At 38.6% G+C, this 22,402-nt stretch overlaps 1 protein-coding gene across 4 annotated transcripts in view; it reads left to right on the top strand.

Annotated features, from left to right (window-relative positions):
- Positions 1–22,402, top strand: part of cadpsa (Ca2+-dependent activator protein for secretion a) — a 173,929-nt gene that overhangs the window by 28,189 nt on the left and 123,338 nt on the right. For all 4 annotated transcript variants that reach the window (XM_069703250.1, XM_069703251.1, XM_069703253.1 and 1 more), the window contains exons 2-3: positions 6,701–6,814; positions 10,066–10,398. In XM_069703250.1, the coding sequence (XP_069559351.1) occupies positions 6,701–6,814; positions 10,066–10,398 (447 nt within the window). The remainder of the gene's footprint in view (positions 1–6,700; positions 6,815–10,065; positions 10,399–22,402) is intronic.

Raw genomic sequence — 22,402 nt, 5'->3', positions numbered from 1 at the left:
CAATGACACCCCTCTTCTGCTAAATCAAGTCAAATTTATTAAGCCCAAATCAGGGATCAAGGATGTACACTTATGTATAGCATCAGACTTTATCTGTCCTTATATAACCTCAGTTTGGATTTAAGCCCAGCATATGGAGAGCTGTGGAACTCTGCTGCTATGTACAGAAAGTCCTGTACAGTTTACACAAGTCCTTAAGAAAGATAATAAGAAAAATGAATTGGAGCTTGCTATTCTTGAGATTACGATCTCCTTTTCAAGAGTGATCTGGCCAAGGACCAACATGAACATTGTAACAACAATAACAACAACCAATACTAGCGGACGCGTCACGTACAACTGTCACACACTACAAATGAGTGAACACAATATCCATTTACAAGATTACAAAATTAGTTACAGTGAAGACTGTTTTCTCAATCCCTTAAAATAGACTTAAATTCCCCAGTAGTAATTAGCTTTGCCAATTTCATGCCCTTGTGTACATCATAACAGAAAGCAGAAGATGCAGGCAGGCATTTTTTCCTAATTCAGATTTGGACTCTTGAAGGATTGTGAGGACCTCCTGGTTGAGAACTAGTGGTTTGAATTGTGCATGTCTGTGGAGATAACGTACCAAGCAGTACACAGTGGTGCAACACAGCAGAAAGATCATTTTTTTCCCTCTCTATCTTGTTCAAACACACAGATACTGTTAATAACTCACTGCAGGTATATTGTGCCAACATGACTGGATAAATGACTGTAGAAACAGGAACATTGTTCCAGGTCATGCTTGCTCCGACTTACACAACCGTTCTCCAGCAGTAGAAATCTTTGCGGGAAAACAAATTGAGATTAAACAATTTTTTTTTCTATTAACATAATGACATTATTTTGCACATTTAGCAGGTCGCAAGATATTGATATTGAACGTGTCAGAAAAATGTTAACTGACACTTTGTTTTCTACCAAAATATTGGATATCCACGAGTGACAACAGGATCATTCACGTTTTTATTTGGTTATATTTAAACCCTGGCATCACTTCGCTGAGGTTAGAGAAAGAGGGTGATTTGGTAATTCAGCAATAATACAATCACTTCTCTACATATTCTGTAATTGGATGTAATTCATATTGATGTAATATGTCATTAATTACATAATTACTCTAAACAAAAAGTTCTGCGTGTTTCTCTGCTGGGTCAATTTGAATGGCATCGAGAGACTGTTTATTTCACTGTGAAAATGCAGTATGAATGTCCAATCACTCTAATGTCAGAAAATTACTCAGTAACTAATGACTCAATATTAGTTAGGCTACCATATGGACAGTGGAAAATAGAAATTAGCGATGTGCTGGAGTGAGAGTATATCTTGGAGGTTATTTTCCCTGTTGTTCCTGGTGATTTAAGTCGTACATTTGCTGTTATAATTTTGAAATAATGCCAGCTGAAGTCATGCCCCAGGATATTTGCTTCAATTATAAAACACTAGTGTACAATTTACTCACCAGCTCCATATAACTATTTTCACGTCAGTATTTAGTCATGCACTAATTTATTACGGATAGCAGGAGCACACAGCTGGAGTTACTGTAATTGACCTCAAGTGTAAACTTTGTCTTCTAATAAGGACGTTGTAATCTCACACTGCTTCCTCTGTTGCAGTGGCCATGGTAACCGTTACCAGGGCAGCGAGCAAGAACTGGCCGATAGGTGTTGAGTCCAGCAGGGATGGAGGCTCTTTTTGGTCATGAGTGTGAATGTGTTTGTTGAAGGATGGTTCAGTGTTGCATACAGTACTATATTTTTGGACAACTGTCACAGCCTACACATCTGAATGTCACTGCAAGTATAGATAGATTTTCAGTTGTGACTGGAGGATCATTCACAAAGTGAGATCAAGACTATCATCGCCTGCAGAAAACCAGGAGGCCAGACGGTGAAAACTATCGACAAATTCAGGAGACAGCCAACGTTTGAGGACAGTGGAGTTCAAAAATAGACATAAAAAAAAAAAAAAAGCACAAATCTACCGATTTTAAAATTATAATAGCAAATGTACTGCTTAAATAACCAGGAACAACAGGGGAATTCACTTCACGAGAAGTGTAAAATAATAATAATGTTTGCTATCAACTTGATAAAGTTTATTCGTGAAGTCTAAATGCATACATAGACAACGCTTTACCTTGTTTTTCGTGACTGTGTCAACCGTTGTTACTGAGCCATTAACCTCATAAACTGTCATATCAGCCTCGATTTGTACAAAGCTGAACAGACAGTTTTAAAGTAACACTGGATTTACTAAAGTTGGGACAATCTGTGTGTGTGTTTCTTTAACCCCAGAGCATTGCAGTGAAATCTGCCTAAAATGCCTCATCAAGTCAAACTCAAAGTAAACAGAAAGCTGTTCTTGAACTGTTTGTTGTACAAGCAGTTTGGTCTCTTCTGAAAAGAAACAGTATGAAGTTTTATCCCCGACATCAGAAATACTACAGGTGTTACTCGCACTGAGTTATACAAGTTTGAACACTCTAAAGTAGAAGGTTTTTATTTCCTCAATTTTTTTTGTGCAAACAATGGCCTGCAGATGACTGGTGCTCTGTCTTATCATCTGGAAAACACAATGGGACCACAGTATGAAGGTAAATGGTTGCATATGTAACTGCAACTTAACAGCAAAGTGGATAGGGTGCATATTGCATGGGCAGAAATGTCCTCAGTCCTGACTGCTGCATGTGCTTCCCCTGTACTCTTTCCAACATTAGCTTTTTGTCTGTGCTGTGACTAATAGAGGCAGCAAGCAGGAAAGAAAAAAGTGCAGCATTTGTATTTTTTTTGTGATCTTGTTATTGTTAAGGAAGGATTTTATTTAGTGTCTCATCCCTTGTATTGATTTAAGGAAAGCTCTGTTTGAAAAAAAAAAAAAAAAAAAAATCCACCTGAAGACTCCTAGTTTCTTTTGGTTTTCTGAAGGCAACATTAATGTGATTGTTTGCTAAGGGAATTTTAGTTTTTGATAGAAAAAGCAAAGCAACAGAGACCCCCATGTAGTTGCTGTCATGGAATTTAAATGCTTTAACATGTTTTGTTTTTGAATTGTGTACTGTGGTTGTCATGTGACTGTCCTGGTGTTGATATTTAGTGGTAAGTCAATATAAAAGGAATGCAATTATGTCTACCCTGTACAACAACAAAGGTACAGTTTAATCAGTGTGTAACGTTTATTCAAACAAGGCAATTGTGTCCTCAGCAATGTTGACAAAAAGAGAGAAAGCAGGGTTACTTTGTGTAATTCTATTATGAATGAAAAAATAGACAAACCTGGTGCAGCAGATGGCTGAAAATCCAGACAATATGCTCTGTCAGTTCTGCAGCAAAGTTCAGTTTTTTTTACATTTTTTTATCACAGCAATCACAAGACTACAATTTTAGCCATAACATGTAAAATACTCCAGTGACATTGAAACAGTCTCATTACAGCAGACAGCTTACCAAAACTCCTGACCTGCAAGACATTTTGCTGTTTACCCAAAAGCCGGGGTCCTGCTCCTGCTATGTTTGAGGACAGAACTGAACCCGGATGCAAGACACGAGACGAAGTAAACGTTAAATGATTCATTAAGATGTTGTTGAAGGTGGCTCAACCAGGGGGTTTGGAGACTTTAGGCTGGCGGGGCTGTCGAGGTGAGTGGCTGGAGATCAGCGTATGAGGAGAAGCTGAAGTAGAGCTGAGGAGGAGTCATCGACTGGCAGGCTGAATTTATGAACACGGGAGAACAGGTTCCAGAACAGACTTTCGAGAAACAATAACTCGGCAACACTAAACAGTTTGCCACTCTTTGATGACACAACAATGCGGCATCGAGCAACTGCAGGACCGGAAGGCTGATGACAACATTGTGTCCAGGTGTGCGGCAGGTGATCAGCGGCAGGTGGACTGAATGTAGAATCTGCAGGTGGAAGGGCTTAGCGCTGAGGAGACAGACTACATGAAAGAACCCCAAAACAAACACACAGGATACAGAAGGAAACCAGGATTGGGAAAGAAATTGGGATCAGGAAGCCAGAAATGGTCAGAATCTAACAGCTTTATGAAATATGCAACAAGAAAGCTGCAGCTTGCAACCACAGGTTATCTTTTCTCTCTATTAATTTGACACATTTATCTCATCATAAGAAAACATTATGCATGCAACCCTGCATGAGCACTTATCTGCAACTGAGACAGTCATTTGTGAAACAGGAAATCTCTTTTGTCCTACATCACTGATTATTCCATGACTACTTAAATTTGGCCTGATTTTAAAATGAGTTGGTGTGAAAAAATATGTTTGATCCACACAGACAGACGGGTACAGCGTGTTAACATCACACTCCTTTCAGAAAGAAAAGTGACACACATCAATTTTTAACTTCCACCTCGAGCACAGGGATAACCAATACAACTTTTGATGTTTTTTTTGTCTGTTGACAACTTTGCCTGTATGTTTAACACAACCTCTGTCAAACTACAGGTCAGAGTGAAAGCACACACCTGTGCCGTGTTAGAAGACGAACTCGGCCATCTCTTTTGTGATTATACATTTTTTTTTTCCCATCATTTGATGTGTCTTTATGTATCATTAACATTTTTAAAGACAGTTTAAAGAGAACTATGTGTTAAGTTTGAAACAGTTGCATGAGGGTACTGGACGATTTTAGGTGCTATTCAGCATTTATGGAGAAACAGGGAGTGTGTTTTTAAACTATCATTGCTTTCCTTAGTCCTTTAGGGTTTGTCATTGAGCAGATGCTGTCAGCAGTGCTGCCTCTCTCTTCTTGTTCTCTGCTGACTGCTCTCATCACAGCAGATCTACTGAAGCATGACACTCCAGTCTGTCTCCCTCTGGATGTCTTTTGGGCATCTTTGTGTCCAACATCTTAAAATGAATCTCTGTGCTGACAGTTGAGGGTGATTTGACATGGTTTTACTTTTAGTTCTACGGACAGGTTTCCAATTCCCATGCAGTTGTGAGCACTGGTACGAAGGCACACTATCAGTGTCACGGTGACATGAAAGCTTGTATACGGAAATGTTTTACGATACATGTCATATTTTGTCAGTCTTATGATTATTACCTGCACATGTTAAGAGAACAGAGGCCCTCTCACTGTGGATATTATTGATTTCAGTATGTTGTTTGCCATTAAATTAAACCACACACTGCACATACAGTATACCAGAACCCAGTAACATTTTATATCCTTCCATTTATCCTTTCTAACCAGAATGTAAATATGTGCTAAATGGGACATAAACACAATCCAGCATAGGTATAAGAGGACACAGGTGTTTTTATTTTTGAATTACTATAATTCTTCAAAAGGGAATACTTAAAGAGACTCGGCACACCTGAGGGCTCACAGGTATAGTACTAATACCTCTACTATTCATAAAGATAAAGGTACAAAAACTAGTTCTCCTGTGGTTCTACCATCCCATTCATTGATTACTTTTTTTTTTTTTTTTTTTTATCAACATGATGAGGAGACTGTTGATTATTATATTTGGCAAGTCCAAATGCTCTGATTTGGAATGTATCAGTAAAATCTTCACTAACATCTACTGATGTTCTGATTTTGCAGTTAAATACCCACTCATAGTAGCTACAGTATTATTAAACTTTTTTGTGGTTATGTTTACAGTTTGGCTGCTCTTGGTTTGGGAAAGATCATGGTCTGGTTTAATATAAAAATGTCCACAGGGACTTGAGACATAAAATGTTTGTACTAATACTGATACTTCAACTATTTTTCATCCTTACTTTTTTGGCTGAAATAAATTGCTTCTTGAGTTTCCTGTATATACAGTAAGTGAGGAGCAGGGATGGATATTATTAATATTTTAATGACACTACTGTTCTTACCATTACTGCTTATTGATCCAATACTCTAATGACTGTAATAGGTACTTTTTAATTTATTTTAAGAGAAAGAAAAACGCCACATGTTCTCTATATAAATTAACATTTTTGGGTAGCAAACTGCAATAGCATTATTTTAAATAGCACTTTTTCTTTGACAATATTCTTATTGTGCAGTAGTTTGCCTGCAGCCCCCTCATCATGAATACTCCGCCGTGCTCTGATTACTAGGAAAGTGAAACTGTGAGTTTCTGTCTGACAGCTAAGATGATGCCCTAACTATTTCAGTCTTAATTCATGAACTCACCCATAACTATCAGCTGGTTAATGGTTACTTTCTTACAGTTAATGCATGTTCATATAATTTAGTTGACTTCGTGTCTTGCTGCTGGCTGCTTTACACCGACAAAATTAACTTTGAGCTTGGTTGTCGGAGACTTTGCATCTGTCCGTCTGTATGTGACGGGCTTTGTGGATGTCTCTTAAAATGCGTTCATTCTCTCTGCCTCTGTCAGTCAGAGTAGGCGGGTCTCTGCTGCAGCGGCCATCTGTCCGCTTAGAGGTTCCAACTCAGATCACGCGTCATTCTCTTGGACAGATTAAACAAAAAATAAAGGAAAAATACTGAAATGGGTCACCAAATACTTGGGCGGCCGACAATTTACCTGGGCGGGCCGCCACAATAAAACGGAGCTCATATACATTCTGTGTTTGTTTTATTCATCAAGTGGGATTATTTTTAGGGGTTTTAGTTGTGGTTTTCATGACCTATAACAGCGTCTGTGTCTCCTGTCCTTATGCCTCCCTCAGATCAGTAAACAACACCTGCAGACAGTCAAAGAGCGTTTCCAAGCGTTTCTCAACGGAGAAACTCAGATTGTGGCTGACGAGGCCTTCATCAACGCTGTCCAGAGCTACTATGAGGTGAGTTTCTGTCATGTTTTACATCAGTATGGCAAAACACATATTTAATGTAATCATTGCTCCGCTCTGGTATGAATCATTTCAAGTATCCCTGACTGATTGAATGTGTTTGCTGTGCCTGGCAGACCTACCCTACCTTAAATAATTGACCTCTGGGCTCTCTGTGGAGAAAAAAGAAAAAAGACAGTGCTAAGTGCTAATTGCATAGAATACATTAAAATAAGAAATGTCTGCAAACCTTATTTAATTTTAAAAGGTATCCACCCTAATATGTCAAATTATCCAAGGTTAATGTTGTGTTTAGTTTGAATACTGCAGATCAAACCCTCTCCACGTGATACAACAGTAAATTGTAGACCTAACTTTTAAGGGGACTTTCAAAGTTAACATAATGATACTCCACACACTGTAACTATTTCAGCTCATCTTTCTTGAAGTGCTTAATGGTGGATTTTGAGATCTGCTTTGAATCATTGCCCTGTTGTAGAAGCTCTTTTCACTTTCTGGATTTGGATCCAGAAATTGCTTATATGTAGTGGAATTAATTCTTTCCTGCTTATCATGTACAAATCCCGAAAATGACTTCTACTTCTTAGTCATAAAAATGTCCTAGAATCTATGAATATGCAAATATATATAATTTCTAAAGTTCGATTGCCTTCTGCATTATAAAGCTCAAACATTCAACTGCAGGACCAAGAAGGAAAACATGTTTGAATGGAGATGTTTTAATGATGTTATTTGGACTTCAGTTTCCCTTCTATGTTCTATGTAGACATTTTGAAATGGCATGCAGAGGACAATATCCATATCTCTCTTATATCTAGAGATGTAAGGGTGCTGGTGGGTGCTCAAACAAACCTATGTTTTGTGAGGGGTTGGCCACACTGACACATTCACTGGCATTTCCTTATCGTAAATGGAGGCACTGTGATATTTAACAGATGAAACTGATGGCACATGTTATGTAGTTCAATTGAAACTAAAGCCCTCAGCTTGGCTTTAGACTTGGACTTAAACTGAGTCAGACAGCCAGACAGAGGGAGAGAGAGAAATAAAGGCACAGACAGAAATAGAAGGATGGAGAAACACGGACAAAGGGTCAGAAAGAGTTCGGCAGTGTTGGCAGCTGGTGACAGGAATTCACCATCCATCAATCACAAGTTTGTTTGCAGTTTAAATACAAGTCAGCATTCGCTCAAAGACAAAATGTTTGGTTTGTGATTGGAAATCCAGCATATCTGTCTCTAAGGTTTCTCACTACAAAGGAGGACAATGGAATTTCCTTTGTGCTTTTGACTGTAATTTTCACAGAACTTGTTGCAATCAATATACTCAATTTTGCAGTGGCTTTTCTCACAACTGGTGATGCAAGAGTTTTATGTTTTTCATTGTGCTGTAAAACTGCTGTAGAAAATTTGTAGAAAGTTTTTTTTATTTTTGAAACTTAAAGACGCAACGTTACAAAAGATCCTGATTTATAAAAGTGACTTAGCTTTACAAAACAGTCTGACTGTACAATAGAACACAAAGATTCAAACTTCTGTAAAAGTAAAAGGTTTAAATGCCTTTTATGAAACATTAATTCAACCAATACTGTATGCACAAAAACAAAGTGCAGTCTCTTACAGCTGTGAGGCTGTATAAACTCAGGTCATATACTGTATGATTAGACTGATGCAGGGAAGTATGATGATTGGTAGTCTAATTCTCATGAGACTGAATTTCCCATAAATCCCATCACTTCCTGTTTTGGAATTTTTCCCAGTCAGCCAGCATTTGATATGTTTTAATAATGAGGCTGAATGTAAAGGAGGAGTTCTATTTGTTGTTGAAGCAGGTTTAGTTTGGAAAGGTTGTAATACCTTTACAGTAGCAGAGCTTCTGTTGGGGACTTTCACTGTGAAGCAATTGCTGGAATTTTGCAAAATTGCGAACTCTTACCAATACTTTGGAGAATAGTTGGATTTGCATTAATTATTGTGATCACAATTGTGCAATTTCCTGGAGGGAACTTTCCAGTGTGTTTTGTTGTTGGTGATGATTTTTTTTAAAATATAAGGTTTCAATGTTATGATCAGCATAAATTAAATTCCACCACCCCTGCTGTTAGAAATGTCAGTCAGATATTTCCAAATCTGGACAAATGTGACCATCAGTAGAGGTAACACAGATAATATGCTTTTTTTTGTAACTTTGATGGAGTGAGCTTTTAAACTTGCCCTGAGCTTGTGACTCTGATTAAAGCATTGTTTTTACATTGTAGGCTTTTGCATTGGTAATTCAGTTTTTGTCAATAATATGAGCTTCATTTTTCCAAAAAATTAAAACAATAGGTAATTAATGAAAAATGTGAATCTGCAGTGCAACATACCTTGATGAGACAAAACATTATGACCAATTTGGCTCAGACCTGTTGACGCCAGGACTCCAGACTTGTGAAGGGACCCTATGATATCTGGCATCAAGATGCTAGCCGCAGATCCTTTAGTTGTAAATTGTGAGTTTGAGCTGTGTCAGACTTGTTCCAGCATGTCCTCCAACACTTTGTTCGCCTCGTTCACGGTTTGACAAAGCTCAGAACACACTGATGACTGGGAGCGTGTCAGAAACCTGGTCATTTTAGGGATACTCTGACCGCTACCGCCCTTGTTTAACTGGTTCAAGTCTCACATCCAGCACATTAACTACAAGAAACATCTGATATGTTCCAGACGGTGACATTGTAATTTGGGATTCAGCCTGGCTTGCATCATCTGTGAGTGGTCACTATGTTTTGGCTCATTGGAGTATATGTATTCTGTAGTACTAACTGTGGACGGAAAATAGACAGTAGTAAATGTTCATACATGTTACAAATTAGATTACAGATTACAAATGTTCAAATTTCTATATGTATGAATAGAAAATAAGATAAAAACATGTACGGCCTGTTTTAAGGGCTACGTCACACTGCTAGTAGGACAAGCAGCAGAAGATGTAGAGTGAGTTTTAAATGACAATGGTAACCGCTGATGGCCACTGTGAGGATAGATCTTTGTAGTTCAGTGGTGTAGCTTGGTGGTATGCTGCTGCTGAAGGTGTTCCTATGTTTATCCAGACATTTGTCCATGATGTAAATATAGCAGCATTCTTCTCTCAAAAATGAAGATCCAACCCCAGAAAGGACCCAATATTCCTGTTTGTATACAATCTAAAAATATTTTGGACTGAAAAACAAACTGATTTGTTGGTTTAAAACTTGATTGCAGATCTTCCTGAAAAGTGACCGTGTGTCCCGGATGGTGCAGAGTGGCGGCTGCTCGGCCAGTGACTCTCGGGAGGTTTTTAAGAAGCACATAGAGAAGCGGGTGCGCAGCCTGCCTGAAATTGACGGCCTGAGCAAGGAAACGGTGCTGAGCTCCTGGATAGCCAAGTTTGACACCATCTACCGAGGTGAAGAGGACCTCAGGAAACACCAACAGAGAATGACAGCCAGCGCCGCCTCTGAGCTCATCCTCAGCAAGGACCAGCTGTACGAGATGTTCCAGCAGATCCTGGGCATCAAGAAGTTTGAGCACCAACTCCTGTACAACGCCTGTCAGGTCAGTCCTCCAAAGTGGATTCTATGTTTCTGAAGAAAACTGTTGATATTTGAACTCTGCAACCAAACAGATCTCAAGATCTCACACCAGTAGCACCTTTCTTCTCCTCTTCCTCAGACCACCGCTGCATAATCTCATCGTAATGGTGATTCAATTTCAGATTCACGTGGTTTGCGGTGTTGCCACAGTACCTGACAGTCCTCCCCCATCCATCACATACAGCTTCATGGCTGCTTTGATGACGGAAAAAGGTTCACACATACTGCACTTGTTGTCTGCAATCATCAATGCCAAAACTCCGTTCAGTGCCAACACATTAATAGAGCTGTAGTTCTCATATGACATATGCATATTCTAATTCATGTCACTTGATCAACAACATGTTACAATTGTTTGTGTGACCACTGATGTGTGTGCCGTTGCAATTTCATCATGGATGTGAGCAGAGAGCACACATCAAATTTGGATCAAACTCTGGAGAAATGCTTCAGAAAGTCTATGACAATGAATTGAAAATGCACAAGTTTCTCACCTTCAACAACACAATGGTAGCTCTGCGACTTACCTACTCTTCGGATTTGGCTCCTTGCAGCTTTTTCTGTTTATAATATTTCAATAATTATCTTTAAAATTGTTTTCTCCCATTCTAAAGTTGTATTATAGTCTTATTGTATTATTATAATTTAAATTACAGTTATATTTTTTTTTACAATTTACAATATTGCAATAACAATCTTTATTATTTTGTAAAGCATTATGGTTTTAAATAAACACTACACTAACACTCAGAGGACAAAACAACAGACCTGCTGTCCAAGCTTCAAATTAATTAAGTGCTTGTTCCTAAATAAACCAGCTTTTTTATTTTATTTTTTATATATAGTTTACAATTAATCTCAGGAAGGAAACACATCACTAAAAAGACAAACAGGTTTCTTGGAGATTCATTTTAAGCTATAAAAAACACAAGCAGTTTCTTGCTTTATAACTTGGACAGCAGGTCACTTATTTGGTCCTTGGAGTTCTTGAATGTTTATTTAAAACCATAATGCTTTACAAAATAATAAAGATTGTTATTGCAATATTGTAAAACAAACCCAATATAACTATAATTTAAATCCTAATAATACAATAAAACTATAATACAACTTTAGAATGGGAGAATTTTTTTTTCACAAATATGTCACCATACAAATGTGCATAAGTGTGCTCTGAGTGTGCTTAAAATCTGTTCTTACTTAAGACCTAATCTTGAATAAGAAAACATTGTTGAATGTCAGAAGTTTTGTAAAAACTGCACAAGTGGGTTTTAAGAATACATTTCTTCTCAAGATTGGTAAGATAATAATGGCCCAATGTTCCTCTTCCTAAATGTCTAGACAAATGACCCAGACTGTTGTTTTTCTGGTGTGTTGAAAATCCACCATGAATCTTTTCGCAACAGGTCTTTGGGTTTTAAACCAAAATATGAAAAACTTAAAAGCAAGTTTTGCAGAGTACTTTATAGCAGAGGAAGGATCATACGATGTGTTGAGGCTTCTTCAGGCTTTTGGCAAAGTGAATGCTGGGAATCAGTCTGAGCCTGGGGGAGGAACAATAAGACAGGCTTCTATACATAGATGATCCACTATTGAAGTGCCAGGTATTGCATCACCGCAAAATGTGCTGCTGGATGGTAAATGAGTCATTAATATATGCAGAGTGTAATGATAATAACAGGGCAGAGAGCTGGACTGTAGAGGCTGATTGATGTTGTAATGATGGTGCCCAGTTGCCAGCAGCTGGAGGCCGACTTATTGGTACTCAGCCAGGCTTTTGTCAGAGGTCGGTCCATCACTGGAGACAGTGTGTCCAGTGAATCCTACAAACTGTCAGGGCTCCTTTATCCTCGTATCTCTATTTCCTTCAATGTTTTATTCTATCACAGGCTGACAAAGAGTGAGCCAGCTACCCTGAATCTGGAAACACATCCCTTGTTAAGTTTTTTGCCAACCAAACGTGACAAATGTGAAGAAACACAACCATATTTGTACTACTGAAGTGTTAAGTGTGAACCAAGGTCTTTACAAATAAGATCAAATGCATGCTCATCCTCCTCATTTTAACATTTTAAAATTAATCAGCTCAGTGAGAACACCGTCACAGTCTTGGAGTTGGGACCATTAGTTCATACACTCAAAATCTTAAAGGTTTTAACCCTTGTGTTGTCCTTGAGTCAAAATGACCCGCAGCTGTGTTCAACCAAGTTCTATTTTATTTCTATATGTTTATATTTTTTGGGATCATTGGTCATCATTCTTTAAAGAAACCCTCACAGCCTCCTTGTCACCAATGATCCCAAAAAATATGAAAATAAAATAGAACCTGGTTGAACACAGCTGCGGGTCATTTTGACCTAAGGACAACACAAGGGTTAAATACAACAAAGTATACATTTTGATGAACTGGGTATTCAATATAATTTTGAAAACTGGGATTTAAATACCTACCACCACTGCCATAAATCCTTACATTGGATAAACTGGGAGGGTAGTTGATGGGAATAAATAAACTATTTATAAAACTTCTGTTTAATTGAAAACAGAATACAGCGATATGCCTTATACTACACATGACAGGTAAAGAGAGATGTCTATGATATCAATCGATTAACATTTTTTATTGGGTTAATCACAATAAAAGGCATTGATTAATCATGATTAATCACAAGTTTAAGATACTAGTATTTCCTAGTATTTTGTGGGGAGACACAAAGATGACAGAGCTGATCTCTTTTCTTCTTCTCAGTAAAACCCTGTCGAACCTATGTGATTACTCTCCGTATAATGTGTTCTACACACGATATAGGCTCTAATAGTAGACTTCATGCTGCCGTGATCAAATTGCGAGCACTATCTGTTCCTGTAGTGGTATGTGTTATCCTCGACTCTTTCGTAACCCTGGATTGTGGCTTGTATTGTGTGTCTTCTGAGGCGATTTGGATGATGCCTGGAAGCCCCTGCTCTCCAGCAATGTTGATGAGTCTGCTGTGCATGGTGATCCATTTAGCAATAGCTTTGGTTAGTTTAGTTGTTGTCACTTTGTTGACAGACTTGCCCCGTCTGCACTCGTTGATGTTGTCGACTTGTTGATGAACATGTAAATCAGTAAAGATGTGCTTTATCTAAAGGTGGTACTTATAATACTTCAGTATAAAGGCAGTTCATTACTGCAGAGTGTGCACACAACTTTTGTCTAAACTTTGATCTGGAGGCTTTTTAAAGCAAAATTTTGCCCTTCAGGACACAAGTGTCTAATTAATACCAGGCAGGTAGGAACTATTTCTCCTTACATCTGACATACTCATATGCAAACTAGGGCTATGAATGCGTAAACCAGTGTTGACATTGATGATAGCAGACCCCAAATGCAGTCATCCGTGGACCTTTTTCCATTGTCAAAACAGCAACAAGGCTGTGTAATGTGTGTGTGTGTGTGTGTGTGTGAAGACTGACTGTGTACTCTGCCCACACCACAAACTTTGTTAAACACATGAAATGTAATCACAATACAGGTTATGATGAGGTTATGTGGCAGGAGTCTGAAGAAGAGAAGGAGAAAGGTGCTGCTATCGCGAGACAAGTTTATGTTATACTACAAGTATTACCTGAATAGACCTGATCTTAAACACTCAGACTGACCAGAAAAATAGCAACATGCAGTCTTCTCTTGATTTAATCCTGTGGTTTTTTTAATATGGTGGTGTCAACGCTAAGGTCATGTTGAATATTTAAGTTCATGGCAGTAAGTAAGTTTGTGTCATAAAACGTTGTCAATTTTATGAAATTTTTTTGCATATTGGCCAACTGGCTTGCAGAAATTCTGTTTTACGTCTGATGTGTTATTTTCTAGTCAGTGCCCCCTAATCCTAACATATCCTAGAAACCTATTTCCATGCCTGACTAAGGTACAAAATGGAGGCATTTTATTTCTTTTGTCCTCTCGTCATGGACAATTGCCATTTTGATGTAACCACTATGAATTAATGAGCTGTAAGCTGAGAAATCTGCTGCTGTCTGTTGCAATACAGCACTGCAAGGAGACATGGGGGAAGGAATAATAGGAAGACTTCTTGGTGATGGCAAAGCTGTTACTCCGCATTTGTGTTGCTGCTTTGCAATCTTGAAGGAGTTATCATGCTATTCTCATTTATAAGTCCTGATACATATGGCTGTCTGAAATTGTGCGTTTGCATCTGTGCAACAGCTGTGCTGTGTTCTTATTAGCGATATCAGCCCGATCCTAGAGGATATTATATTATATTATATTATTATATTATATTATGGGAGTACATTGATTTTTTATTCAGATGGAAAATGGGTTTATTTCTAAGATTCTCTCTTTTCTAAGTATTTTTTAATCGTGTTTTAGTATTAAGCCTCCGGTTTCCTTCTCTCCTTTGCAGCTGTTGCTGTACAATAATAATATATAGTCTGTACATCTAATACATCAATTCAATCTATATAATGCCAAATCCTAACACAAGTTATCTCAGGCCACCCTTTAAAGTCCTTAGAAAAGTCTCTCACAACATTATAGAGAAAAAAAAACCCAACAATTCCTTCATGAGCGGCAGCTGGGAGGAAAAAAACTCCTTTTTAATAGGAAGAAACCTCCAACAGAACCAGACTCAGTGGTGGGTGTCCATCTGCCTCCACCGGTTGGTGTGACTGGAGAGCAGAGAGAGAAAAGAACAGCAAAGAGATACAGGAGCCCAGCATCTAAGGCCGATAGCAGCATAACTATGGGGTGGTTCAGGGTCACCTGAGCCAACCCAAATGATAAGCTTTATTAAATGGAATGCTTTTAGCCTAATCTTAGAAATAGAGAGGATGTCTGCCTACTGAACCCAAACAGGGAGCTGGTTTCACAGGAGAAGGGCCTGAAAGCTGAAGACTCTGCCTCCCATTTTACTTTTGGAAACTCTAGGAACCACAAGCAGGCCAGCGTTCTGAGATTGAAGCGCTCTTTTGGGATGATATGGTTCTATAAGCTCTCTCAGACAAGAAGGGACTTGATTTCAACAAAGAGCGCATTAATGCAGGCCTTGCCAATTTACACCAAAGCAACTAGATAAGACCATGTAACGGAATATAAAGGAACTTCCTCCACTTACTTTTGAACTGCCGGTTTTTCAGGCGTTTTTGTAGCTGGATATAATTTGTAGCGTTTACAAACATGAATGAGAATAGGGATAGGAAGTTAGTGCAACAGTATGTGTCATCCACACATGACTGTTCCTCCAATAATGTGATGATGTAATTGTCTCTTTCTTCTGTCGAACACGCAGCCATTTCCATCAGCTGATAGTTTGTATCTGTGACTAACTAGCTGACTTTTCTGTAAGCTGATTAGCTGTTGAAAGAGATGACTTACGTTTTAAAACTGCCTACTGGTGACTTGACAAGTTAAGTTTGTCGGTGACACTGGCGGCTGGTTTAAGTAGAGCTCAGACGGGACAGTTCACACACATTTTCAGCTCATTCTGAATTTTTGTTTTTAGCTGGTTAAATGGTAAATATTACATTTGGATAATTGTAAGGGTTGATTCTGTATTTAAATGGATTTTTTTTTTTTTTTATGTCAGTACTCTTTTCATTGTAACCTCAGTCACCAGATCGACACATATACGTGTAAAAAAAAGTCCATATTTTGGAAGGAAAGTTCTTGTTCCTTGAAACAAGGACACAGGCTCTCTGGCCTGGTAAGTTGCCTGTTGTAAATTTACCCGTCATGACGACCAAATGCATGTAGTTTAACTAATTCAGCACTATTTCATACATCAATGCAACTGTCCAATGTGTCTTTATCAAAGTCAGGATGGCCCTCTGGAGAGAATTGTTGCCCACCCCTGGTATAGGTTATCTATTACTGCAACAAGACAGTACTTGCAGTTTTCACAAATAAGTATCCAAGTGAAATCAACTGTATTTGTTTGTATGTCAATACTCATTAAGTCTCCCTCAGCTTCTATTAAGATAAGAAGAATGAGGGAGCGATAGAGATGATAAAAAAAAAGACTAGAAAAAAATAGAGGACTGGAAAAAGAGCATTGGGTTGTAGGAGGGAGAGACAGAAAGAGAGGAGGATGAGTTAATTGAACTGTTCAAAAAGGGGTGGTGATTAGGAAGAGGCAGACAGGAAGGGAGGGCCAGCCATTACAAGAAACAAAGACATTTCCACTGAATGAGCCATTTGTTTTCCAGTTATCAGTGCTGAGAGTAAATATTGGCTGCTTGATGCTGCACACTGTGGCTAATAACTGCTAATTTAATCCGTATCAGTACCAAGCCATGATTAAACAACTAATCTCCCACAAAAGGCAGATGGTAACTCTAAAACAGTGCTTTCACTGGGAATAAACATGGCAACCAATTTTGAAGCTTCAATTCTACAAGAGCTGCTGTCCCTAAAAATCAAAGTGAAATAATTCCACAAAAGGTAAAGCTCTCTGGAAGCACTGACAGATGGTTTGCACAGTTAAAAGATAATATTATGTTCAGTAACTTCTCTACAAATATTTTGTATTTGCATCTCACACCAGGACATCATTTGAACAGGCTTCAAATCCAAACCCACAGCATACTGTACAAACTAATCCTTTAATCCACATTGTGCACTTGGAAATCCCTCCATTAAACTGGTGTTGAAACATCCTTTGCCACGCAAACTGATATCTTGATTTTGGTGCTATGAAGCGGGCTAATGCAGCGCCTGTGCACCATGGAGATGACTGAAGTTGGAACCAGTTCGGAGCAGATGTAGGTTGAGGCAGCTGGAATGAGATTTGTCCCCCGCTGTCATCTTTGGCTGCCTGTGGCTCAGTTTGGATGCTTTTTTGAAGAAGAGCCAGACAGAGAGCCCCCTCCCCAATGTCTCTCTGAATAACATGTTGCTTCCTCATTAGTGAAATGACTGCTATCTGGCCCACAATGAGACAGATGCTGAATGTCTGTAAAGCTCAACCCAAGAGACGTGTAACCTTAATTTCCTACAGGTAGAGTCTACTAAAGGTCAATCTTAAGAAATCATTCAGGGTGTTGTTAAATGTCTTTATCAGTTACTAAGTACTGAACAGCATAAAGAATAGGATCATCATTTTTTAAGTCTGTCTTAAGGTATTAGTCATGTTCCCATTTGAACACTGAACCAGGTTTTGCTATCTGTAATCCTTCCACCTTTTCATACTGGCCATTCCCCCCCTATGTACTTCTCATGTACAGTAAGTGATGATCCTTCTTCTGTGCAAAGATGCATCCAATTGCTTTCTTTAATTTAGCTCATAAGAAGAGATTGATAGTAGCAATAACAGACAAAAGGACTAGTGATGATGAAAAGTTACAATGCGCATAACACACACGCAGTACCTGTGTATCCACTTTGCTTCAGTGAATTCCTCACAACAGCAAATGAGCTGATCACCCTCTGACAAATTGCACACATCATATAAAGAGCAGAGGAGTCAAAAGGCGAGGCGCATCTCTTTTGATGCATGTGTCTTTGACAGTAATGATGGCTGGAGCTGGGAAACAAATTCAATTGTAGGCCGTGAGGGAAGAACAGAGTGGGTGTTTTTCCTTTTTATCAGATGGATTTTAGCCATTAGGGCTGCGGTGAAGTCAGCGGCCACTGAAAGCTTCTAATTGGTCACAATATACTGGAGACAACACACCGGAAATCACATTGAGTGCTGAACCAATCAGACCATGAGAAAATGGAAAAATTATCAATGGTGATTTCAGTAATCAATCAGAGGGCAAGTTCACCCAAATAGAATCTGCATTAACAGTAAAATGTCTTGTCAGAAAGTCTCTCTGCTCTGTTGCTCTAGACACCACTGTGTACACATGTACACATGACCAGTATGTTAGTGACAGTTAGTCCAGTTTGGTGTTTAAATGTTATCTGTCATGCCAGATTATCCGACACATCCCATGTTTTTACCCATCCCAAAGCAATTTCGGCGATTTGATCCACCATAAAGCAGATAAAACAATGTACTGCCATCTTGTGTATAAATAACACAGACTCTGTATAAAAATGAAAGTAGCCACCAGGTCTGAAAAGAGAAGCCAATGTGGACGTGCCTTAAAGTACAATACCACTTAGGGGATCGAGGTACTGACTTCAAAAATCCTTTGGCTTCTTTGACTCCCATTCAGCTTCTCTTATGATATACAAAATCAATAAATGTTTTCCACGAATTAGTATGGTGTCATTAGCTTTTTTTCTTCAAGTGAGAAAATAAAATGTTCCAGGTCTCTTGATCCAGTTGAAATTCATTTACATGTTTTAAGTGTTTGAAGATCAAAAGATCTGCCCCGGCACTGTCAAACGGGGAGCAAATAAGAAGATCTGTATGTCATGCAAGAGAGCAAATAAAAACAAACGTAACGGTCAAACTTGTCATGGTTATATTTAAGAAGTATTCCTTGATTCACAACATGAACGTAAAGCCTCGTTATGATCAGTTACCTTTTGTTAAAGTTACTGCATTACGTGGTAATACAAAAGCAGCACGTCCCTTAGTAGTTCAAAGTAAAAGACCTCTAGTGGCTTGTTAGATGAAACCCCCCTCGTTTCTTAAAAAAAGGATTTTATTGCTAAACATTTGCAGGAACGTGTTGTGACCAAAGTTGGACAATCACATTTTAGATGAGTGATTATATTGCTTAATTTATTAAAGCGATAAAAATATACATGATTTAATTGCCACCGTGGGAACAGTGGTCACATATGAGAAATGAGCCGTCCGTGCCCCCATATGTGCACGTATATGGCGCTCGTGCACGTGTGTCACATTGTGTTACGTGCACTCCAGTACTTCAACAAATAGCACTACACCCCTTGATTACACTATTTAAAACTATTTTGATAATTAATTAATTGAGCTGTTTTGCAAGAAAAATTACGAAATGATCTGATTCCAGCTTTACATGCTTTTACTGTTTTATATCTTTGTAAATTGAATAGGACACGAAGAGACTATCCTTTTGTCTGCTAGACTGTGTTAAGAAAATCTTCCATGTAAATATATGTGCACTGGGTGAAGTTGTGAGGACCTGTGCAGCCTCACCACTGATAGATGGCAGCTGCCAGTTTGAGGCAGAACTCTGACCTTTTGCCCAAAAAGGCTTTGAAGATGCAATTGCAAACATGTGAGCCTTCCAGTAGGTGCAAATTTCCACTGGTCCCTCACCTTTGTAAACTAAAGACTTATTGCTTTTTCCTTATTTGTCTGTCTGTTTTGATAGATTATCTCCCGATTTACTATAAGAGAAAGGTAAATGACGTTGGGGAGGACGTGCACTATGGTTGATAATCCAGTACAAGCTCTCAGTAGGCTACTGCTGTAAAACCCTTGATTGCTCTGTGCATAGTTACTCTGATAACACAAATGATGGAGAGACCAAATAACCTGCAACTGTGCTTCATCAAAGAACTGCTGCTGTCCTGGTCAAACAGAGACCATGAACATTTCCACGGTGTCACGTTGTGTCACATTTCCAGTCTATCTCCACAGTTAATCTCAGCATTTTGATCTCAGCACTGCGTGTGTGCGTTTGTTAGTGTGTGCGTGCGTTTGTGTGAGTATAAGAGGGATATGAAATGCCTACTGATGATGACATGCAGTATACCTGAAACACGATTGCGTACATGTGAGCACTGCACAGAAGTACACATACAAATAGGTGCAAACACTCTTCAGTGCCCTTTATCCCCTTGTATTTGGTTGCCATGACAACTGTACACAGGGCCCACTGCTCATCCCCCCCCTCTTTTCCCCCCTTTGATTTGCCATGCCGACTGTTGTCCCCTTATCTGAAATAAGGTCGAGCGATTGCTTTTCTTTTAATCACCATCAGGGTTTGGGGCTGTTAATCCATCCAGAGGAGACAGCAACTTGCTTAAATCAATGGCAAGTGGAGAGGATTAGGGCGGATGGGGTCTGTGGAAGCAAGGATGAGGAAAGAGTGAGGTTATTGTCTATTCTATACTATTAAATAAAACGATGTACCAGTGTTCTTAGTTAATATTGCGAAATGTCCCCATCAAATTCACATTAAAACATTTTTAGATGTGGGCATTCATTCTCTCAAAACAAACACAAAAAATGTATATATTAGTGCAATGAGTTGATTTTTTTTTTGGGGGGGGATGATGTAGTTTTATAGGCTATAGAGATTTTCTAATACATTTCACCACAAGTAGATCGTAAATGTTTAGGCTGTCTAGTTTTCCTATGGTTGCGTGTCGTTTACCAGTGGCAAGTTGTTACTTATTTCAGATTTGTGCTGCTTAATGGAAGATTCTTATCAGACAAACATTTTTTTGTTATCTTTAATTCATATGTTTATCAGCAGAAATGAAGTTTTCTAGCAAAGGGGTTATCATGTTTATATTTACGTGTTGACGTCTGTACTACAAAGCAGGTTTCACATACTCACGATATCTTTCCGTTATCTGGTTTAACTAAACCTGACAAAGAAGACTGTTGCATGCTGGCAAGCTGGTTCACAACTCACGAAATCAAGCCAGGGTTTTCCTAATCCAGCTAAGAGTGTGTTCACATAAAAGTAGCAGGGTTTACAGCAATTGACCTATCACAAACATGGACAAGTGTACTGGCAGCAGAGCATCATGTTTTACAAACACAGATCAAACTATGATATCAGACAAATATGAAGAAATTAAAGACATAATCCAGCCTGAAAGCAGAACAGCTGCAGCGGCCAAATGCAGGAAGGACAGCTGCCAACAAATTTACAGAATGTGTGAATGTTTTAGTAAAAAGGGTTCTCATATTACTGACCATCATTAGAGCATGAATGCATCTGACTATAATAACATTCCATTAAATTAAATGTATCATAATCAGATTAATTACTACATTTTCACATAGAAGAAATTAGTCTTGGTGTCGTGGGGGATAATTCAAAACTAGGAGAAAAATCAAGTGATAAAAATACAACACAAAAGGCAGGTGATGTTTGAATAACATTTCACGATTAAGTACAAAAATACATTTTAGTGTACAAATGCACACAGTATAGTTCATGTAATGTGTGATTTAACACTGCACTACCTGGCTTTGATAAAGTGAAGGAGCACTCATTGGACCTTAACACACAACTGAAAATTGTACACCAACTATTAGAGTCCCATTTGTGTATATCTATTGGGCCAGTAGTCATTACAACACATTGATGATGTTTTTTTTTTTTTTTTTTTTACTGAGTGCAACTATTATATAGTATATTAGTTATGATTATATTTTTAACAATCTAATTTAAGCCCTAAATCCAGTTTTAAGATATCTTAATATGTTTGCTGGAGTTCTGTGGGGTACTTCTGTTGTGTCATGGGTCAGTTCAGAGGACAGCAGGTGAAAGTTGCAAACAGGTTTACTTTTGGTTCCCAAAGGTTATCTTACAAGGCTGTAGAACCAGGTAGGCTGACAAACATCGGGAGCAGGCAAAGGCAGAGTCCAGAAACAAGCAGTTTACCAAAAGGTATAAGGGTAGAAGTAGAGGTACTGCAGGAGTAGTGGTGGGAGTGAGCTGGGAGTGACAGAAACACTGAGGACCTCTGGTGGGAGGAAGGGGTGATAAGCAGAAAAAGAAATATCCGATCCAGGCTTCAGTAAAGACTAGTTCACTAAATCCTTGCGCTAGTGGAGTGAGGATCAGTTATGCTGATCAGTCTCTGACAGCTTGACTGCTATTGTTGGATTACAACGGTTTTAATAGTTACTACCATGTACCTGTAGGTACTATAGGAACTCTTTTGCTAACAGCAAATGAAACTGAGGGATTCACAGTGAAGCAGACAAATTCAATGTTTGAGGTTATTCTAGGTAAGGGGCAGCCTTCAGCTTATTGGAGAGGCAAGTCCTGAACCTGATTGTTCAATGAAGACTGAGATTGGAACTTCAATGACAGTGATTCAAATTTATTTTTAAGCT

This window comes from Brachyistius frenatus, unplaced genomic scaffold, assembly GCF_029030835.1.
Source record: "Brachyistius frenatus isolate BFR_SWC_R1_liver_20210118 unplaced genomic scaffold, ASM2903083v1 Contig_45, whole genome shotgun sequence".
NCBI lineage: Eukaryota > Metazoa > Chordata > Actinopteri > Embiotocidae > Brachyistius > Brachyistius frenatus.
Note: the sequence above shows the minus strand (reverse complement) of the source record. Positions and strands in the feature narration are given on the sequence as shown.